This window comes from Microplitis demolitor, chromosome 3 (genome assembly GCF_026212275.2).
Source record: "Microplitis demolitor isolate Queensland-Clemson2020A chromosome 3, iyMicDemo2.1a, whole genome shotgun sequence".
In the NCBI taxonomy this organism is placed as follows: Eukaryota; Metazoa; Arthropoda; class Insecta; order Hymenoptera; family Braconidae; genus Microplitis; species Microplitis demolitor.
This window is the reverse complement of record NC_068547.1, coordinates 3,412,806-3,435,561: the sequence shown is the minus strand read 5'-3', so window position 1 is coordinate 3,435,561 and position 22,756 is coordinate 3,412,806. Positions and strand designations below refer to the sequence as shown.

General features: G+C 31.5%; 1 protein-coding gene across 1 annotated transcript; it reads left to right on the top strand.

Annotated features, from left to right (window-relative positions):
* The first annotated feature begins 20,294 nt into the window (after positions 1–20,294).
* On the top strand, positions 20,295–22,365 carry LOC103576588 (uncharacterized). Its single transcript, XM_008556879.3, has 6 exons — positions 20,295–20,484; positions 20,571–20,723; positions 20,801–20,962; positions 21,649–21,801; positions 21,885–22,046; positions 22,139–22,365. Exons 1-6 carry the CDS (start codon positions 20,326–20,328, stop codon positions 22,229–22,231), a joined length of 882 nt encoding a protein of 293 aa, XP_008555101.1. The 5' UTR covers positions 20,295–20,325; the 3' UTR covers positions 22,232–22,365.
* Positions 22,366–22,756: the final 391 nt, after the last annotated feature.

The following is a 22,756-nucleotide window of genomic DNA, read 5'->3' as shown; positions in this document are numbered from 1 at the left end:
ACATTTTCATTTTATATACATATAGACACTATTGTCTCCCTTGCTCGAGATTTTTCGTTGACAAGATGATGATTTAACGGGACTAGATTTGGTTTATTTGAATAGCCGAATCCTAAATATGCCACTGAATTAATTTGTTCATTATATCGTGGGTTTAATAACTACAAATAACTTTTTTATTTCTTTGTTACTTACTTTTAATATCATTTGACATTTCAATAGGGGAAGGTTCAATTTACAGAAATATTTTACTTAAATACCGATATCAAAGTTTTTCCTACTGTACGGAAAAAAATAGGCGCTGCAACAGAACAAAATCCTGTTGCAGCACCAGGATTTTCAAGTTACAGCAACAGGACACATCCAAAATTAAAATTTTTTTTCCGAATTTTGAAATTTTTCTATACTGACAAAAAAAAATTAGTACATGAAAATTGTTCCTTATCCTATTGATGCCACAAAAAAATTATGTTGCTGCAAAAGGAAAAGTCCCGTTGTTACAACAGGATTTTATCTTGTTGCTTATACGAAAAAAATGTTTTTACTGCACCTATTTTTTATTTTCCGTATAGTAAAATTATTTTTAAACAAGTAAATCTACCATAGATTTTTTTTTTCTTAATAATAGAAATGCTTCAATTTAAAAATTTATTTTCCAAAGCTAAGCTTATTATTTCTACTTACGTCTGAAGTATTGGATCACCTCATTCAGCAAAAGTGGATTGCCTTTATAAAATATAAAAAAAAAGCATTTAAAATTGATAGGTTTTTTTTAAAAATATTTTGTCCCGATGTTCCCGCTATCTCGATACCTTCTCTACTTTTATTTTAAAAAAAGACATAAAATACTATTTAAAAAAAAATATAAAACACGTTTTTACGACTTCTTATGCGGTATTTATTTTAATGAAGATGAAGAAATAAAAATGAGGTAATAATAATAGTAATAATTTAAAGTTTAGCATTTAGTAAGCGTCACTAACGCATTTTAATAAAAGATCGTAAAGTTTAAAAGGTCTGTTTACAACCTGGGGCTTTTAATGGCCTTCATGTGCATAATGTGCATAATGCTAAAGGACGAGCTTATTTATCACACAGGAAATAATGTGTACTGCACACTACTATCCTCATATCGCCTGGTTATTACGCTCGTGCTGTTGCTTTAAAGTAAACTAACCAACACACTACATAACGCAGCATAATCATAATCATACTGCGTTCAGAGCCATTTCCATATAATTTCTGAGAATTAAACAACTACTTTCTTTAACTCGGCTCTGCCATCGTAATCATTATCATAACAATTTACAATAATTAAAATCATAAACAAAATTAAATATCAGTCTCTAGAATTATTTTTTATTCATAGAAAATTCCAAAGTTTGTTTAATATCCGCAACATTGTTTGACTTATTAAATCTTATAATATATGAGAAATTCTTATATTAATATAATTTATATTATATATGGGTATATATGAGAAATTCCACTTTAATTTTCAAAGTTAATTACAACGAGGTTGCCTTTGATAACAAAAGCTGAATTTTTGAGGTAATAAGAGTTATGTTGAATTTAATTTTAAATGAACTTGAATTCTCAAACTGAATGCATCGCATTGTTTTGAGATCATATTAATAATGAGAAATTTTTTAAAAATTAATTTATGAATTTTCCAAAAAAAAATTAAATAAGTGGTAATTTTTATGAATGCCCATTTTGTAAAATCATCTAGAAAAGTAAAAGACAAAATTAGCTGTTACTTTGATAATTATTCATTAAAGTAATAAAATAAAATAAAATAAAATGAAATCCAAGAAAATTATTTGTATTTGGTCGTCTGGTAACTAAACGAGCGCTAAACTCGTGAAAACATCCCTTGGGCAATATCCTTGCTCGCAAATCACAGCTTAGCTTCGTCGTCCGTGCGCACTACCCGTTTATACACAGAGAAACCCACACAATGTAAACTTTTAGTGTTATAGCGAATATTTTATGACGATATTGTAAAATTAAAAAGCGTCGCTGGCACCCTACTCAAGCATCAGCCCAAGTGTTCGGCTTCTGTCTGGTGTGATAATAAGGGGTGTCGTAACCCGTAACACAGCAATACCGAGAGCAGTATCCGAGGATGAAGATGATCAAGGTCCTAGATTTTTTTTATTATTTAATACAACCCAGCCTAAGATCCTTCGGGTCTTTTTTCATCACACGTGTATGTACACCATATGCCCCCACTACAATAATAACCATATACTTTAGCTTACTATATATATGTGTCGATATCAAAGAACTAAAACCCTCAATAGTACGGTTTTAAAGCGAATTTTTTAGGGGAACGGCAGACCGCTATTTGACTTTCATTACGTCTCATATGTGAAGGGCTAAATTTATCGGACAGATTTAACAGATAAGCGAATCACGTAGCAGCAAAAATAAAGTTCATGTGCTCCCTGTTATTGTTTGTTCAATCTTCATACTATACATACATATATTTATATATACTAGTGGCAATTGGGTTTTCATACTAAATTTTTCAATCCGTATCAATGCAACATATATAAATGTCTCTTTGTACTTGTAGATATATTTGGGTTTCAAATAATAATGTGTGCATGTGTGATCGTAAATCAAATGTGAAGGGAAATCTACAGATTACCGTGATAAATAAAGCTTCATATTGCACGTGCACTCTGTTCAATTATCTAAGTACATTATTGACAGTATGCTTGCAATATTTGGTCCTTTAGAATTTAATATTTATGACATTTGTATATATATATTGCGTATGACCAAGATAATTATTAAAGTCAATTAGGATGAGTAACTTTTTTTAGTCTAGCAGAATTGAGATTCTTGTCGGGCGCGAAAAAATTAATTCTATTCCAGTGGCAAATTCTTTAGGGACTGGTTGAATCAATAAAATAATAATTAATATGAAAAGTCAAAATATTAACATAACTACATCTTAAAGACACTGAAGCTCTGTAACCATTAATTAGTGATGTAAATACGAAAATATTTATCTTACATCAAAATTTACTTTTGGTAATAGAGGTTACGAAACAATAGAATGAGGATAGCGTATTGTGATGAATAAGCGAGAATAATCACAAGGGGCTTCACATTTCTCTTGTTATGCGAGAACATACTCTCTCAGTCTTATTATTGAGGGTCGTCCATGCACGTTCATACGCACGTACATACGCACGTCACACAAGGTTCCAAGTCCTAAATTCTCTCTTAAAGCCCGACTGACAAGGGAGCAATTTGCCAGTTGTTTAAGTACCAAGTGTTAAGTGCTCTGTCGTTTATGTTTCGCCATTATTGTTTTATGTTTTCGACGCCCCCATTGCTCTCGCATCGGTTTCCTCCGCGTATCTTTACGCACAACCGCGAACACACATATATATATGTGCAGATATACATCAAAATTGCAATGTAATTTAATGATGCGAGAATAGAACTGTTAGATTTTTCGATTACGTCTTACTATTACCGATTAAAATTACTTAGGCTTTATGCGGCAACTAAACTAAACACTAAAAGTAAAAAACTTTAGCACTAAATATTATGATGCCAAAGTCATTTAGAAATCTTAATGCTCTTATCTGGCTAAAAAATTTTGAAATGTCTACATCTATACCCAAAAAAGTTGCTGTACTTACTATGATGCTTGAACATCAAAATTTGACTTATTAATTAAAATTTTAAAAAATGAGAATGCATTATGTCAAAGTAGTGTTGTTGCTATTATTATTATTGTTGTTATGAAACTCGATAAAACTTAGAGTAGATGTGAATAAATTATATATTGTGAAATGGTGATGAGAAAGCATTGACGTGCTAAAGTGTGTAGAGCGTATGTATGACAGAAGACGAAATTTAAGCGAAAATTTTGTTGAGTTAAGATTTTCATGGCTGCATTTCAGCATGGTAGTAAAGCAAAGTTTAATCATCTGTCGGATTAACACGTGAATTTCATTTGGTTTTACGACTTTTCGAGACCCCTACTACTCTGTGGACGCATAAGTTTTCGGGGGAGTTTTAAATCTCAAAGTTTAAATTTACGGATTTTATGCTGATACATGCTAATATCGATTAATTTTTTAGTGTTAAAGAGTATTCATTTATGAAATTAATTGAATAGTTAATTTTTCAAAGAGAAAAATTATTTTTTTAATTCATTATTATTTAGTGCACACAATTAATAGCCATAGTAATTTTTTTTTATTTTATAGACTAAAATCGTGGGAAATAAAATTCAAAATTAATTTTTTTTTCTAGTGATATATTTGTATTGGTATATACTATTGTAATAGGAAGTTACAAAAGTAAAAAAAAATTTTATCGTTTGGGTAAACCGTGAAATGAATAAAAATAACAGGGCAAATTATTTTTCTTTGTTTTTCACAATTTTGAATACTGAAGCGCATAAAAAATTGACGTAATAATACTTAAAATAATTAAACGTATTTATCTAAATGTAACATTTAGAAGCATCTGTTACACTGATAAAAAATGTAATTTTTCACTGTTCTCCATACTGTTAAATTAATAGGAAAATATGAAAAAAATAATTGAAGCAATAAAAGTAAAATGTAAAAAAATAATTTGATACAATATGAATGAATAAGCGGTGAGTATAAACATATCTCTTGATACATTTGCGGACGACGGTGGCACTCACGCACTCACGCACGTACAGACGTCCCAGCACGTTTTGACCCCCGTACACATCTATTGTTTCTACCATACACCCGCATATCCAACGCAATATATCTCCAGAACCCTTATTGCTGAGGGTAGTTTGTCATGTTAATTTCGCTTTCGCGAATCCGTGAGGGTGGCTGAAGCTTTTAACGCACTGCCACCGTCCGTTTCTTTCTCTCATTCTCTTCCTCATCCTCATCCACGTTCTCGTTCTCATTCTCGTCATTTCTCTTCTCTTCTCTTCTCATCGCTATATATATATTTATATTTATACTTCCACATATATACACAACTATTACCACTACCTTTACCCTTCGGTCTCACGTATATTTATATACCGAGTCAGCGTCATATCCGAGAGATGCAAATCTATCCCCGACGACGCCACCGATGAAAGGGTTAACTCAACTGTCGGTCATTAATATGCTAATAGTTTTCGAGTTTCGAGATTCTGGCTTATGAGAGTTATTATCGCTGCGTAATGACCCGAGAGCATTTTTAACGGAAGGGTTACCTCGTGGTTCCGGTCCACGACATTGTATACATTTTTTTATTTTTTATTTATATTTATTTTCATTCAACTTGATATTTATTATCTCAGCTCAACTACATTTATATCCAATTTATTTTTATTTACTGGAGCTTGATGACGATTTATTTTAGATTTTTTAAATAATCATTTATTTTTAGTTTCCTTCTATTTATCGAATACAGTACATAGATAATTAAACTGTGTCCATAAATTTTGTATATAAAATTTTTGAAGACCGAATTATTAAATTAGTCATTCATAAAAATTGACAAAAAATTTTTACAGCCAAAGTAAAATTCAAATTTATTTCATTAATTTTTTTTACTACAAAAAAAAAAAAAAAAAAAAAAAAAAAATAAAAATAAAATAAAATAAACGAAGAGTGCAACTAGTCGATAACTCGTAAAACGTCAAGGACATTAAACTAACTTGATCGACGTCCCCGAAAAATTAGCATTCCAATTTGACTTTTAGCCCGACCCCGCTCGTAAACTTTGATAATTAACGTCTTTCCCTATCGCCCGGTCGCAAGAGCAAACGCAGCTTCCTTCGTTCACTTGCAAGCCTTCGTGTCTTTGTCTTGATATAAATATACATATATATGTATACGTAATCTCATTACTCAGTGCGACTTATAAATGGTTATTAACTCGGAAAGGCTCGTTATCGCAATTTAAACGTTCGTAAAATGTAACATTCTTTCTTGCTCTCAGATCTGCTATTACAGGATCAACCCGTGACTTTTTAATAGCAAGATACATCTTTTTTTTTTGCTAGCATCTTAACAATTTGTAATCCACGATCTCTTTTTTTTTCTGTTCTTCATCACTTTTTTAACTTTTTACTCTTATATTTAACCTTTTATGCGTGTTTGTCAAAGTGTATTTTTGCGACAAAGTACTGGCAGTAAAATTATGTAAGTTAAAAGTTGAGAATTAAAAAAAAGTTAAAATTAAATGTAAAACGAAAAGACTTGCTTTTGATGCCTTAATTCCTGGTTGTACAGTAATGAGGAAGTTCAACGAAGAGATCCTTTCAAGAATACTTTTATCGTTGCCTGGATTTGATAATTATGAGGATTATTTTCCACTTTTAGTAATAATACATAAAAAAAAATAAAGTATAAAATAAAGAATTGGGGAGTTATACTTATCACCAGACCGCAAATTAAAATTTAACAAATCCGCTCATTAAAATCTAGTGCCTAAATATTTTTTTATTTAGTCCTTTTTGCTGTTATTCATTATTTATTATTTTTTTTTTGTTTTCGTTATTAAACGAAAACAAGTCAAGGTGATGAGAAAACAGAGCAGAGAAAGAGGAAAAGAGGCAAGAGAAATTTGAAAGACATGATCGTGCGAACGCACTTGACTTTGTGTCGTCGATTTTAATTGAGCCACCGAGCAGCTAGAATCCTAATTAATTTAAAACCCAAGTTAATTAGCGAGTTTTAATTGACCCTCGTGAGAACCCTCGTCGTGACGGTTTTGGCTCCTGTGACCGAAACCCAGCAACCCGAGCTGAATATTCACGATACAATCGGAAACCGCAATCATGTCTAATCTACAATCTGATTAAAATAGTGCATGGGTAAAATGGTCTCCTAAAAATTACTCTACACTTTTTTTTACTCTGTTCCTTTTTCGCCAAATATGACATTTGATTCCAACATGACCTGGCGATTGAAAAAATTTTGAATCTGGGGTAAAATGGATTTTTTAAAATCTTGTAAAGTATTTACAGAAAATCTGATGATTCCTAATTGACTTGATATTTATTTTTTATTAAAAATTTTAAAAGATGAATTTCGTCGCATAGAAATTAATTTATTATTACGTACATCTAATTTACTTATTGAATATTCATGAATAAAATAATACCAAGTACTTAAATAAACAAGGAGCTTAAAGTACTCAAGAATTACTTAAAATAAAATAAATAATTGGCTTCTTATTATAGTCCTTAAAGCGACTGCAGAACAATAATTGCCAATTATGCTAATAATTGCACGAATCTTATTACTAAAAAAAAAAAAATAGATTCTGTAGAAGCTTATCTCCAAAAAATAAAAAAAATTCGCTTCCTGAAACAAAATTATTAAATTAAACGATCTGTATCTTGATATATTTATCTCATTTTATTACATCAGATTGTCATTCTAAAATTGGGTGTCTCGCTCCGACATCCTTATACTTGTGGCACTTGTACTTGTCCTTATGTCCCACGAGGCACTTTGCCCCGCGTTACACACAAGGGTTCACTCCCGCAACTACACCCGCTCTGTAACGCCATGGCAACCCCTATGTAATAATTATGCTTTTCTTTTTATGTCCGCGTCATTTCATTGGTTGTATCTATGTAAAAACTTGAACCTATATAACAAGACGGCATTATTATCGGAATCCCGGGAAGGACGTAAGTATTGTATACATTGCGATCTACAAAGAGGGAGTTCATCCAAAAACTTAAATCGGGGGTTGTTAAATAAGGGTCGATGCGATTTAAAGGCATCTAGCTAATCGGAATCTACATCCCCTACTTTTCAATTTATATGCGTGAAATTTTTTTTTTTATACAAATCACTGGTAATTTTACAAAAAAAAAAAAAAAAAAAAAAAAAATGATAAGTTATCAAAAGCTCAAAAAGTTATTTCTTTGCTGTAGAAAATTTTTTCTTACCAATAATTTTTTTTACGCGGTTAAATAATAATAAATATATGACTTATTAAACTTTAAATTATTTTGAATTTTCAATTAATTAAATTACAGTCTGCCTGAGGGTCTGCACAGAGATAAAATTTTTCAAAAGATGTTTTTTTACAGAAAGTGAGCTTGAATAAAATAAATAACTACACAGCAGTGATACCCAAGCCTCGTTATTCATATATAAATGCAAACCAGATATAGTAAACGACTCTGCAGTAAAGTATTAGATTTTCAACGTCTCGACAGTGGAAGCATTGAGAGCCAGAGGTATCGTCTGCTGGTAGGGTTGAGAGGGGAATCTAAAGTCTGTATACTCTGGAGACGAGGGTATACAATCTCAGAGTGCAACAATCGCACGCATCATAATGTAGTAATGTAGTAAGTAATATAGCGAGTAAAAGAATAATAAAATAGTATTTGTATAGAATGTATGTGTGTATATAAATATGTAATGGTGCTTTTCACAGAGTTATATCGCGACTTGCGCCACGTAGTCGCCCACGCCGGGAGGTAACACGTTTCGCGCACGTTCCACCGACTAGAGGTTTGTAATCGTATGGAAATAAGGTGCTAAGAAGAAGTTAAGGCAACTATGTTTGTTCAAGTGGCGCCAGTCGCCTAGTCATTCTTTTTTTATTTTTTTTTTTTTTTTTTTTTTTTTATGGCTTTAATTTTTATCCATTTGACAATTTCATTTCTATGATTGTATTATATGTCTAATAATAAATTAAATTAACAATGCAAGTTTTAATAGCCGACCCGAATTACAAATTGGGTCAAAAGTTCTCCTGCAGCGATTTCTCAAAAGCAGCCGCCTTTCCGTTGGTCACGACCTCGGACGTATTTTAATAGCAGACAATTTATAGTCTAAATTTACGAAAACAAGGCTCTTTTGATGTATTTTAAATAGGAAAAATTTTATTGTACGGATTGGATACAAAAGAAAATATTTCTGTGGAGTACAAAGACTTTTTGATACAGGTTACTAACCAGAACCAGTTTTCATTTTATTTAATATAGTTGATTCTCGTTTTGTGCAAGTGGTTGAGTGGGCGAAATGTTTCTCATAAATTTTCCAGTCACACTGCTGTCAAACTCACATTTATTTTAAATAAAAATAAACCAGCGAATAAAATACATGTACATTATAACAAAATGTAACTTGAATTTTTTGACAAGATTTATCAAGTACCAAAAATGGTCATCATCAAAAATTATTTCTTACGCTTTTTTATTTTATGTCAGGGCTTTATTCCACCAAAGCTGTGTATACGAGATTATTCACGTCGTACCCGAGATCATGGGAATAAATTCCTTGAGTCTTTTTAAAAGTTACACTTGAAAAAAAAAAAAAATTCAAATCAAATGAAACTTATCAAAATATTTTTAAAATTTGTTAATTTTTTTTTATTGCAATTCAATGTTGGTATTCTGTGTTACAGAAAATTTCAGGCAATAATTGTCGAGGAAAACTAAAAAAAAGTGCAGCTGCAGTATCAAAAAAATTTCCAATTTCCCGACAGAACTAAAAAATATTTTGGAACAAAATTTTTGAACAGACATAAAATAATGATTTTCTTCTTGCCGCTATTAAAAAAAATATTGTGAAATTTTTTTCGAAAAGATTTATCAAGCAAATGATTGAGATGATCAAAGATTATTATTATTTATTGAGTAATTCAAGTCGGTGTTCAATTTCGCAAAAGTCGCGTCTGGATTATTTACGTCGTGACCAAGACGATGGAAATTTCTTTCCGCCTTTTCAATAAAACCCCGGGAAAAAATAAAAAAGTCTTCAAGTAGACCGAAGCTGACTACCATCAAGAAAAGTATATAAAGAATAAATATAAGTGCTCGGATAAAAATGGAGGATGGCATCATCATCAAGGGGGACGGTTTTAAATATTTTTTTATTTAAAGTATGGAGAAGAATATATAGAATGGGATAGAAAGAAAAATGGTAAGAAACCGGTGTATAGGTTGAGTTTAGAGGGTTGTTTGGAATTGTTTAGGGGCTTGTCGGGTATAATCACTGCGGCATTTTCAGGGACCTTACACGACTTATTTTCCTTCTTTTCCTTCGACAAGATTTTTTTTCTGTCCTTTGTCTCAGATCCTCTGTCCTCGTTGACGGTGCACTTTACCTCTTCTCCGACTCAAGAATCTTTCACAAGACACCCTCGTACACCCTACAATACTACTCTTCATTCCCTTCATCGCCTTCCTCATCGTCCCCTTACACTATTTTCTCGGCGGTGGCGGTGGCACTGGCATTGTGTCCCTTTCAGTCCCAAGGGATTGTAGGACCAACACGCTGAGATATCGGATCTATTTTTTAAGCCGAGGGTGCTGAGACTTTACACTTCTTCTTGCAAGAAGAGACGTTATGACAGTGCTAGAGCTAGAGTGAGATGAAAGTGTGCTGAGACGATAGAAGAATGTTGTGCGTTAGCTCGGCTGGCTAGATGGCTGCCCAACAAGGGATGAAAAAAGTTTAAAGAAAAAAAAATAAAGTATACGTCTCGAGGGGTGAAATCAAGCCGCGAAGAAAATTAAAATGACGAACCGAAGGCTTGGATTCTCTTCTGAAGTGAAAAGATCTTCAAGATATTCATGCGAATGTTCTTCTTATTTTTTTCGTCTTGTTATGATACTTTTCTTCAATACTTTTAAAAGATTACATTTATTTTAATGTTTTACGCATCTCTTTTTTTGTAATGGCGCGTTTCAATCTGAATTCAATTAAAAAAAAAAATATTTTTTCTTAGTTAAAAGGACAGCAAACGTGAATGGGTCAGTTCACTACTATCTCCATTAATTATAATTTAATAAATATATCAGCAGTTTTCATTTTAATTTAACAGCCATATTCATATTTTTTCTCCATAAAAAATTTTGAAATTTACTACGGCGTTAATTATCCAGGATGTCTTACTAAATACAATAGTCCTCTTATACCGCAACTAAAAAATATTAAATATCACTTTATTAGCAAATCGCTTAATTTAAAATCCTCAGAATCATAATGTCAGCCGATAAAATAAATCACATGCTCGTAAAGACCATCCGTCATGTCTTGGTGCATTCGCCACACCAATAATGACGTGGCCATCAGCTCTTTATAATATCTCTCCATATACTCATACATATGTATATATACATCCATTGAAAAGTATTTTTATTAGATGTGTACTGGTTTAGTGTAGTGTCGCTGCGGTTGTAACATAGTTTAGTGCCAACGCACGAATGCTTAGGCGCGATGTGATCCAGTCGACAGCCTGGCTATATTTCTTTATTTAATGTTGGCAGTAACGCCTTGATGGCAATCCGTTTTTATTCTTACGCTGAGTCAGCTTTACAAAGGTACGCCATCATCAACATCATCATGCCGACTTTTCAGAACCCTGTCTCCAGATACCCACTTTTTTCTCTTATATATTTATATATAATGCCCAGCATTTATATTATCCCATATTTTTTATTTACTATTTCATTGTAATAAACGAATTGTAATAGTCTACTATGACTTTAAAGTTCTTCTTCAAAGTAACAACGTCCTCATTTTATTTATTTTTTTATTTTTCAATAATATATTTTTTATTTTTTACATTTATAAATATATCTTATATAATATATTGCTAAATGATATTGGGTTATTGTATTTTTTGCAATTGTACTTAAACAAACCTCCATAAAACTGAGAAAGTTTTTTATGGGTTATTATACGCGGTCGCATATACAAACCAATAAAATGGAAAATAATATTTTTCTACCGAGTATTGTACGTTTTCTGTGCAACCAATCCCTTTAGCTATTCTTATATATAGATATATATTTTTTATATAAATATAAAGATATATATTCACCAGTTGTTTCGCTTTATAAGACGAAAATATAAGCAATAGTACGAAGCGGTGGAAATTGTTTGCATTTATCCGGCATATTTTACGATATATTTATTTCTCTGGGCTGTCTTTACTCGGCTGTCAGTCACACAACAGATGCTACTGAAAAACGCGGACACCAGTCAAGTAAGCTGGATTTTTGGTAGGGTGTGCACGATGCTAAGATATAAGGAAGAATATATACCGAAAAAATAATCTATATATCACGTAGCAAGTCGAAACATAAAATGCACGTTAGTAAAAGATCAAATACTACCAAACCACTAACTCTGCTGACTAGTAAAGAGTATGATCGGCGGATAGGATTGGGGTGGGTTTTTGACGTTTCTCTTTTTGGTTACGGCACCACGGAATTTACTGAGCGATCAAAACGTTATGGGTTTATCAATATTTACCAGATACATATACACATAAATATATATTTTTTCATAGTAATAATTCTGTTAAAAGCATTTTTTATACAAATATACATATTGATCAAATAGAAAGTTGACAAGGCGGAGGTAAAATGAGATATTATTTTAATGAGAATTTTTTTTTTTATTTAAAAAAAAATTAATTGGTTGTTTTTATGGGAAAATAGGTTAAACTGGTCAGTCGAAGCAAAAATATTTTACAAATACTGTAAATTTTTGATTCGGATGAATATTATTTTGAATAAAAAATTAACTTAAAGTAATTGATGATTAAATATTCATATTGCCTCATCACAAACAGGGAAGTCTACGGTTTCCGTGACGCCGTCAAATGACCGCGAATCCTTGTAGAACTTGACGAAATAAGTCTTTTTTTCAAATAGCCGTAACTTTTTCAAAAATGGGCTAATTCAGACGTTTTTCTTTGTTTTTTTTTTTTTTTTTTTTTTTTTTTTTTTTCAAAATTTTCATCTTTAAATGTAGTTTTCGGAAAAAAATACAAAAAAAATTTAAGATATTAAAATCAATAAAATTTTTTACTTTTTTTAAAAAATCAAATTTTTCCCAAAATCCATTTCTCTCGAAAACTAAGCGAGATATCGAAAAATTTTATTCTTTAAAAAAAGTTTTCTTTTGTTGAGTTCTATCGCCATGGAAACCGTATAATCCCCCATAAACATAAAAATGCGAAGAGTTAGAAAAAAATTTTTATATCTAATTATCTTCAACTGAAAAATTCAATTTAGCATTTTTAAAGTGCGGTAAATAATTTTTTTTAATGGTGTTTCATTTTGCCCCGATTTTTCCGATATAAAACAGCACGAGCATCACATGATTTTACAAAAAAGTTTTTCTTATCTACTTAACCAGTTGATACCCATAATCTAAAAGGATCATAAGACTTTTGTATATCATCTTTAAAGCTCTTGTTTTATAATATTATTTTTATAAAGCGGTGGCGCAATGCGGAAGCTAATTTCCTTTTCGCATTGGATATTCACGGTGGGACGTTAACACGAAACCATCCAAGACCGTGTCTGCTGTGCAATAAGTTATTATTGAGCGTATGTGTTATTTGCAAGCTCGCGACGGTGTTTTATGTTCACTGGCTATTCCTCGGTTTTTCGTATGGCGCAAGGATATCCATATATAAAGAGTGAAATATATAGTGTGTATTATACACTAGCCAGTTTTCTATTTTATTTCTACCACATATAATATTTATTTCACTCCCCTGTTGGGTTTATCACTCACGCAGCCCGTTAACGCGGTTACTTGACGACGTCTTGGCTTTTCGAGTATACAGTCTCTTATCGTCAGTAAAAAAAAAAAATAAAATATATAAAGAAAAAATATAAAATGACGTACTTATGCTTGAAAACTTTTTACCTTATATATATTTTTTATTTTATTATTAGTTTTTATTGACGTAAATTTTTTTGTTCAAAAAAATATTTTTTTTTTATTTTCATTTTTGAATTCTGGAATTATAAATTCACGAATAACCATTTCGTCCGGTTAGCCAATTAACCCCATAATTTATTTAAATGGCAAGTAAACTTTATCGAACAAATAACAATTTTTACTTTTAAAATTGTGGCTTATTCTTCCCCGTTTCTAGTAAATATAAGAATCGAAATAAATTTTAAGATCTATTATATATTTTTGGTTAAAACTTTTGGTAGCATAAGTTCGTGATCTTTTATCTGTTTCCATCACGCGGAAACGTGCTTTAGTATCCGATGCGATTCATTGAAGAAGAAAAAGACATTGGAGCATCAAGGACCGAGAAGCGAGTAATAAAAAAAAAAAAAAAAAAAAAAAGTAGAATTAAAAAGGGGAGTCTGATCGCGCTTTTCGAAACTCCCAACCGGAATGCAAATGACTTACGTATCCGGGCTTTAGTTCCTGACTTGTTGACTTCCTGGACACACGAGTTCTACTCTTATTTTATGTTGTAGCTTGAGCTCGAATGTGCTTAAAGAACAATTTAAGAGAGGGTGAGATGAGATGCGAAGTAAAGCCTTTTTGCCCAATTCAGTTAACTACCCAGCCAGAAATAATAAAATGCAGATTCGTTTTTGATTTTACTCTTCAGGCTTACGACGCTGGATTGTTTGCTGGCTGGCTGGTTGACTGGCTGGCTGGTGCTCTACCGTCACCCCTAGATATAAGTCGACTCGATTCATCCCTGCTGTTAACCCCGCAGCTCTTGTCGGGTACTTACGTCCTCGGTTTTTTGGCATTTTTTAGCCACGGCAACTTTTTTACGGCCACAAGTACTGGATTCGAGCAGCCTCGTCGTTATCCAGCTCGTGCTGGACGAGTTCTCTTTTTTAACGAGCTTCACGAGGATTTTTCGAGATACGCTAGGATAATGTAAGATACGTTCAAGATGTGACGGCTTTTTAACGTTTTCGCGTCTTGGAAAAAGGGATTAAAGTCATATTTTTATTTATGTACTTTTTTTTGCGTTTGTACTTGCAAAGTAATGAAAATTTTTCTCGTTTATCGTTCATTTTTTTTTTTTATCAACAGATATTCATTGAGAAGTATTTCATATATTATCTATACTTCTTGTTATTTCAAAACAAGGTACAAAATAACTTTTTCAGTCAATAACAACAAGAAAATAATTTTCTTCATCAGCTTGTCCCTCCTTAGTTCCTAGTGTGACCGTCCTGGTAATGAGTCAGTTTTTTTTTAGCCCTTCGTATAATATTTATATTTCTAAGAAAAGTAATAAAATGAACTAAAAACAGTCCTGTTATTAATAAAAAAAAAAATACTAAGAGAATAAATAATTTTTTTCCACAGACAATAATTACCGACTGACCTCCATATCATCAAAAAAAAATATCTCTTTAAAATTTCAAATATTGCAACATAGGGGAGGGCCGTGTGAAATAAGGACTCTAAGAAAAAAACGCTTTTTTTTATTCCAAGTATTTTAATTCCTAATTTTTGATCAAATTAAAACAAGACAAATTTTGATTTTCCATTTTCTTTTTTTTTTTTTTTTTTTTATTGCCTTATATATCTGTGTTTCCTTTGAACTTTTTATTTGAAGTTGACAATAAGACTACAGAAAAACGATAACTAGAAAAAAAAAAATTTTCACAAGAAAATAACTAAACTGAAGTAAAATTAAAAAAAAAAAAGTAATGCGTAGTTGCAACTCGACATACATTGCCGAGTGCATCAAGTACGATATTGACCTAGTGAAAGAACTCCATCTACCCTCGCGTTTGCGAATGAGAGTGCATATCATCCCTGCGTTCATTATTAACGCCCGTGTACTTTGGGGTGGCTTTCGTTAAATTACTAGGTAGGTAGGTAGGTAGGCCGTATGAAAAGAAAAGAGGTATAGAGGTAAGGAGGGATATGTACTATACAAGTTCGTCATCTCTTTTTTTTACTCACTCGCATCCACCCTCTTTTTTTCCTCCACTTCTGCAGATGCACTCCTAACTTACGCACTTTATCCGGCTCCCCTAGATTCATCACATCCATAAATACATACATACATTTACACATATATCTCTGTGCATATATATTTTATACACATATATATCTATAAATATAAGCAAGTGGGCCAGTGGGCTACTGCATCAAAGATGCATTTTTTAACCCCATGCTATTTTTAACGATCCCCAAGCACTCGAGTCTTAACTACAGGCGTTTCTTTGTCATGTAGGTTTAAGCCTTGAATATTTAATTTTTAATAAATACATTAGCAAGAAAATTAATGATTGTGTTGAGTTAAATTGATGAAAAATTGATGGATAAAATTATGCATGTTTGTTGGTAGTTAGTTTTGTAGTTGGTTAATTGCCTATGCACTTGAGTTTAAAACAAGAAACGAGAAACAGAGTAGAGCGAATGAGGACGTAAGTTAACAAGATGCGTGGGTGGATTTAGGGTTGAATATGAAGTCAAAGGGGGTGAGGAATGACGGAAGTACCGCGAGAACTTTTGGAAAAGCATATTTCCTTGGGGTAACTCAAGGCTTTTAGAAATAACTGTACGGAGTTAGACTAATTTAAATATCAGTTTGGCGGTACGGAAAGGAAAGAGTGAATGAGGGAGTCTGAGGTAGAAGAGCAAAGAGCAAAGAGGATGTAGGGGTTAGGGGTGGCTTGTAAATCTATCAGACATATACAAATTTATGGGTGAGACGTGTATGGATGTTTTATTTAGTAGCTTACTCTCTTTATTTATTATCATTATTTTTTTTTTTTTTTCAGTTACTCGTTTTGCTTTCATCTTTCTCACTATTTACAAGTAAAGAGGATGTCCTATGTAAGAGTAGACTGTGAGACTGTTTTTTGTGTTGTATGTTTTGTATGTACGTATAAGGTGACTCATGAATAAAATATCAGTGCTAATGCCTTGGGCTGGGCGTCGCCTTTTTTAACCCCAAAAAAATGGAGCCTGTGAAGGTTAAAAAAATATCTTAAATTATTAACGATAAATTGGAAAAATAATTTCTTAATTTTTTAGACTATGTATTTTTGGATGCGACGAACAATAAAATAAAATAAAAAAGCTGTTTGATGAATTTTATAAAAAATATATTTTTTATGTAGTGGAATTTTTTTTTTTTTATTTTTAGTGATCGACTTGCCCCACCCTCTTATTGTTTTTTTTTAAATAGTGTTTCGCACATCGGGTTTTTTTATATTATTTTTAAAAAAAGTAATAAAATTTTGGCAGCCGTATAAAGATAAAAGTTATTTTAAAAAATTAATGTGGTGATTGCCTGGCGGTAATTAATCGCATAAAAAATTCAAAATTATAAAAGTAGGTAACAAATGTGTTCTGTAGATATTAATTTTGATTGGGCAATCGTAAAAAATAATTGATGAATTTTTTTTACTAGCTTTATGTGTGTGCACTGTGCAATGAATGTCAGATAAAAAAAAATCGATTTTAGATATCGGATCACTCGTAAATCTCGGGTTAACGGTGTATAGTACGATAGCCGCGTGTATAACGACGGGCATCGCGGATACGACGTTTTACGACTCTATTTTCGATGCACCGTCGGCGAAACTTTACGTGCGGAATATGCTAAATCGTGTGCCCGCGGAAAAACTACAGCCGTGTTTCCTCTCAATGCAAATTCCTGGCGACGAGTTGAGTTGAGCTGAGTTGACTCTCCGAGTGTTTTACGTACAGAAGAGAGTAGATCTGAGTGTAGAAGCTCTTGAATGATCTAATGACGATCTCTCTCAATAGCTAAGCTGCTTCACTACCGCTACCGCTTCTAGGGCGCAAATCGTTTGGACCAATTTTACTTTTTTCTTTATTTTTTTTAACCCTCATTCTATGGATTTTTTTTTTTTTTTTTTTTTTTTTCAAACATTCACTTCTCATCCCCACGAGTTCGTCTCGCTTCGCAGGAGAATTTCTACGATCTGTTCGGTTACTACATACCAGAGCTTGATGCTGCTGCTATTCGAATGCAAAGCGAGTCGTATCACTTTGCCGTAGAATCAAATAGAATCTTCTTTTTTTTTTTTTTTTTTTTTTTTCAAACTCGACGAATCACTATTCGCCCTTTCATTGCTTCACACGACTATTTTCTCAAGTCATTTGGTGGCTGGGTATTTCATGAATAATGAAGAATAAACCGTGAGAAATATGAGTTCTATGTTTATTTAATAAATTTATGGAAATTTTATATTTTTATTTTTTTTTAATTCTAGTAAATTTACACAAAACATTTTAAAACTTTTAAAAATATTTCCAACACCTCCAACGACCTCAAATTAATAAACTTTTTTTAAAAATTCAAATTTGTATATTTCAAGACACAAAAGAAATAAATTGATAGCTATTTATTTAGTAAGAAAAAGAATCCAATTGGAGATTTATAGTTCCATACATCACATGTTAAAGATAACAAATCAATTGTCGAACAATCAAACAAATAACTTAATTCACTTGACATACGTTCATTTATTACAAGGAATTTTTTGTCAGTAGTCTCACTATTCGACAAACACCAGGGCAACTTAGTCATCACAATCATCGTCCACTTTCGTTCTTCTTTTCTCTCTTTCTCTCTTTTTCTCTTGCTCTTCCTATTTATGTAGAAACTCAGATATACCAAAGAGCCGTACAAACAGCAAGGCAATTCGATTTATCGAGAAGACATCAACAAATGACTATAGCTTTACCACAGGTCGAGGGTCAAAGTCCAAGCTAACGATAAGGGCGAACTTACACCTCTTTTCTTTCACTCTCTTACCCTCGATCACGTCCACTTTATCCACTTTATCCACCTCACTGTTTACCCGGTTTATTAGCTTTTCCCTCGGGCGAAGGTGTGTAACTTACAAAAATAAAAAAAAACATCAAGGATATCGTTGCTGCGGCAACTCATACAAGACAACTCAAGATAAATTGCTATCTCATTCTATTCTACAAAATTGCTTTCCTTTATCATCGATTGTTATCAAATACTTTATCACCCTCACAAACAATCTAAAAAAAGAAAAAAAAAAACTTACAAACAAATGAATTAATTAATGAGAACATTTAAAGTTAAAAATGATTCCATATTAATCAAAGCATGAACAGAGAAATACACTTGGACAAATTTAATAGATAAACTCTTACTCTCGCAAGGTAGCTATAATTTATCCCTTATTTTAATTCCTCCATCTCGAATCCAACATATCCGGTTTAATATTTATCGCGTAATAGAATATGACCCAAGTGCTTGGACGAGAACGGTACGCGTTTACGCGGTTGGTTAACTCAGGAAGCCCGAGGAACATAAACTCGAAAACTAAATCCAACTAACCCAACTCAACTACATACTCTACTCAGCTATCCTTGTGTGTTACACTCTGAGCTCTTCTACTGGTCCTGCAATTCTTGTCTGTAGTCAATCCCACGTATTAGTATGGATACTATGATTCTCTTGTACATATTCTGTCTATACATTTATCTACATTTATCTATCTATTCGTCTATATATATGTATATATATTTTAGAATGTACATGTTGGAGAAACCATGATGTTCATAGTGTAGGTTAGTCTACGGCAACTGTAGACTTTATCACATTTATTAGCGTTTCGTGCTTAACATCCGTTCAATATCACGATGTATTTCTGTGTGATATATAGTTAGTCTTGGACGTGAGCTATTTCAACCACCGTTACGGTTATTCACAAATAATTTCGTTTTCATAAATTAAATGTTATTTATTTTATAGTTTACTAATTTAATAAACCGAAGATTGAAAAGTTATAAAAAATAATTTACGATACGAAAATATCTAGTCCATAAGATTAATTAATTTTTCACGCAACCTTTTTTGTGATTATTCTAAGTTTAGATACACATTAACTCATTGAATTGCACACTTCAAGCGCGAAAGCGCTGAGTGTGCTTTATTAGCGCTTGATTTTTTTCGGATATTTCACTCACTTTCAAGCTTCTCTACACTTTTTAAAGTATATTAAAATAGGTTGAAACTTATATCATCATATAGAAAATTTATCAAGAAATAATTGTAATGCAACATAAAGTTGATTTCTTAATATGTTATTTTTAAAATAAATAATTTAGTCGAGGGAAGCTCTGATGTCAATTCACGGAAAATTGAGCTGCCATTTTTATTTTTACTATTGTTATTATTTTTTTCCTTTTTTTTCTCCATCAACTATTGGCCGCAGTACTAGCGTAACAGTAGGATTGAAGATAAGAGCGATATCTAAAACCAAAATCCGGGATATTTTAAAAAAAGTTTGATAAAAAAAATTCAAACTGAAAAAAAGAAATAAAAAAATCAAATTAATAATTTAAAAGTTGGATAAAAATTGATAATTGAACAAAAATAAATTGATATTATAAAATAAAAATAGAAGACAAGTAACGATCAAAAATAAAATGAGAGATTGAAGTATACACTTTTGGAATTTCCAACATTTTTTAATCTTTCAAGCATTAAACTTAATTACAGTATGAGCGTTGCCCATTATCTCGAGCGTTATTTTTATTTTTTTTTTATCATAGATAGAACAAGTATAGAACATTAATGTTCTCATTTGATAAAAATATCGCTACGAAAACGTCGTTCAATTTTAAAAAATATTATTGCTACTTAAACATGTTACTCTTCGTACTTGTTGAACTCTTTCTTTTAGCTGAAATACAGGGAAGAATAGTAAAAGATTGCTTGCAAATCGATAATCACGTATGTACTATATATATAAACTGTTGCACCATAACATATTTGACTATTAATCATGATAAATAATTTTTTGATATTTAACATTACAGTGTTCTCATAACGATGACTGCTGCTCTCATAAGTGTCTCTACTCAACTGAATCATCCAATTCCACTTGCGTTTCAGAAGTAGAAAACTCATTAGACTCGCCTTTAGCTTTGCCAATTGTACCTCAAACCTTTTGTTTTTTTAACAGAATTACGGTATATGTATTTTAATTCAAAAATTATTCTACATGGACAGTGAAAAATATATATAAATATTTATTTAATTATTACAGTGTTCGTCAGATCATGACTGTTACTGTTTTCAAAAATGTTTTTTTATCGAAGGAAAATCTTATGGGTTTTGTTCTACAGTAGTACCAAATCCACCTAAAAGACAGACCACAACAGTTTTGAGTGTCGAAAAACCTGAATCTTGTACTTTACTTGGATCGCATGTACGTAATTAATAATATCATTAAAATTTCTCACTTAATACGTATACATATATGTTGTCCACACTAAACCGAAAAAAAGTTTACTCAGGTCCAAAATAAAATTTTATTTAAACTTGGTCATCTTAAATCATGACTGCTTAAATCAAGTTTTACTTTCGACCCAGGTAGTTGTCGAAACCATTTGAAGTAATGCTAGTGAAATATAGTTATCTGAAAAAAATATATCGTTATACATTGGCAATGTTAGATTGCTGCGATATCATTATTGCCAAATAAAAGTATTGTTAGGTTAACCATATATCCATACGAAAAAAATATATATGCTGGCAAACTTCATATATGAGACATATATGCCTCATATATGTCTCATATATGCAATATAGTTGATTTATTAACAAAACATTGTAAAGGAAATATAGCAATCTGACTTCTACGCTGATAAAGTATTGCTATATTACCAATTTATGGTTTTTTAAACTTTGAATGGTAACAAAAACACGGAGAAAAAAGTATCGTGACCAGAATAATATAGTACACTGCCTGTCCAGATCGCTTTTTTTATGATACACATCACTGTCCAATAGATCGTTTGAATCATGATATTTTTTTCCGTCAACCTAAAGGTATTACTCTTAGAGCAATATATTTTTCAGTGTATTATTATAATTATTGTTATTATTTAATAGTGTTTAAAAAATAATAATTGCTGTTCCAAAAAGTGTCATCCACTTAATTTTTGCACACCAATAATGGAGGAATTACTGTCAAAAAAAGATAGTAATAAACAAACTACGACCATAAAGGTCGCAGTTACGCAATGCAGTTCAATCGGTGACCGAGTATGTAAAAAAATAATTTATTACTTGTGATAAATAAGAAACCAAAATCCATGTTAAACTTAGTTTATAAATATTGTTTTCAGTGCTCAGAAAATACTGATTGTTGTTCTAATAAATGCGGTCGAGGCGCAGGAAAGTATTACCATGCTTGCGTTTTAAACCCAAATGATTCGTTTGATAAAAAATTTTCCGAATTAACACCAATTATCAGAAAACCAGCAGTTTGCATTATGCCTGGACATTTCGTAAGTAATTAACAATTCGTTTATATACACTCTGACTTTCGTTTACAAAAAATGAATTTTATTTTATAACCAATTTTTTTTTTTTTAAATAGTGTGTTGCAAACGATGATTGCTGTACTAAAAAATGTATAAACTCGAAAGTAAACCCCCAGTATCATTACTGCCAGTCCGCTGACCTTCTTTAACAAACCAAAAACGTTTGCAATGGCCTACAACTTGTTCAAAAGTATACGCATATTTTGAAAAGTTTATGACAGTCTTTTTTGATTCATTGTTTATAAATTAATATATTTCAATAAAGGCTAAATGCATTATTAAACTGCAATAAATTTAATTACTCTACATCATTAATATCCATAATGTGTTGTAAATAATCAAAAACATAAAGCATATATATATTTTTTTTTAATTTCCTGTAAAAGCCGCAGTCGACTTTATTCAATTTTAAAAATCACCGTCATAAATGTTACTCATTTGAAAATAAATGTGGATATGCACACACATATATGAGCAACCATAACAAAAGGGATGTGTCATAGAATCGTAAACCGGTAGATATTAAACTTTTACATTCTCCATACATTTGCTCGCCACTTGGCATATAATATTACGAGTAGTAGGTTATGATGATTAGATGTAACTCGATAATACTTGTGTACATGTCTACACAAAAATTTTCTGCTTTTATTCGATTTTCCTCTATTTATATA

What these genes read in the sequence shown, in the direction of transcription:
- LOC103576588 (XM_008556879.3), top strand. Translation starts at nt 20,326, where the DNA reads ATGTTCTCATTTGATAAAAATATCGCTACGAAAACGTCGTTCAATTTT. An exon ending in GCAGTTCAATCGGTGACCGA is followed by an intron (nt 21,802 to 21,884) that starts GTATGTAAAAAA and finishes TATTGTTTTCAG; the next exon opens with TGCTCAGAAAATACTGATTG. An exon ending in GCATTATGCCTGGACATTTC is followed by an intron (nt 22,047 to 22,138) that starts GTAAGTAATTAA and finishes TTTTTTAAATAG; the next exon opens with TGTGTTGCAAACGATGATTG.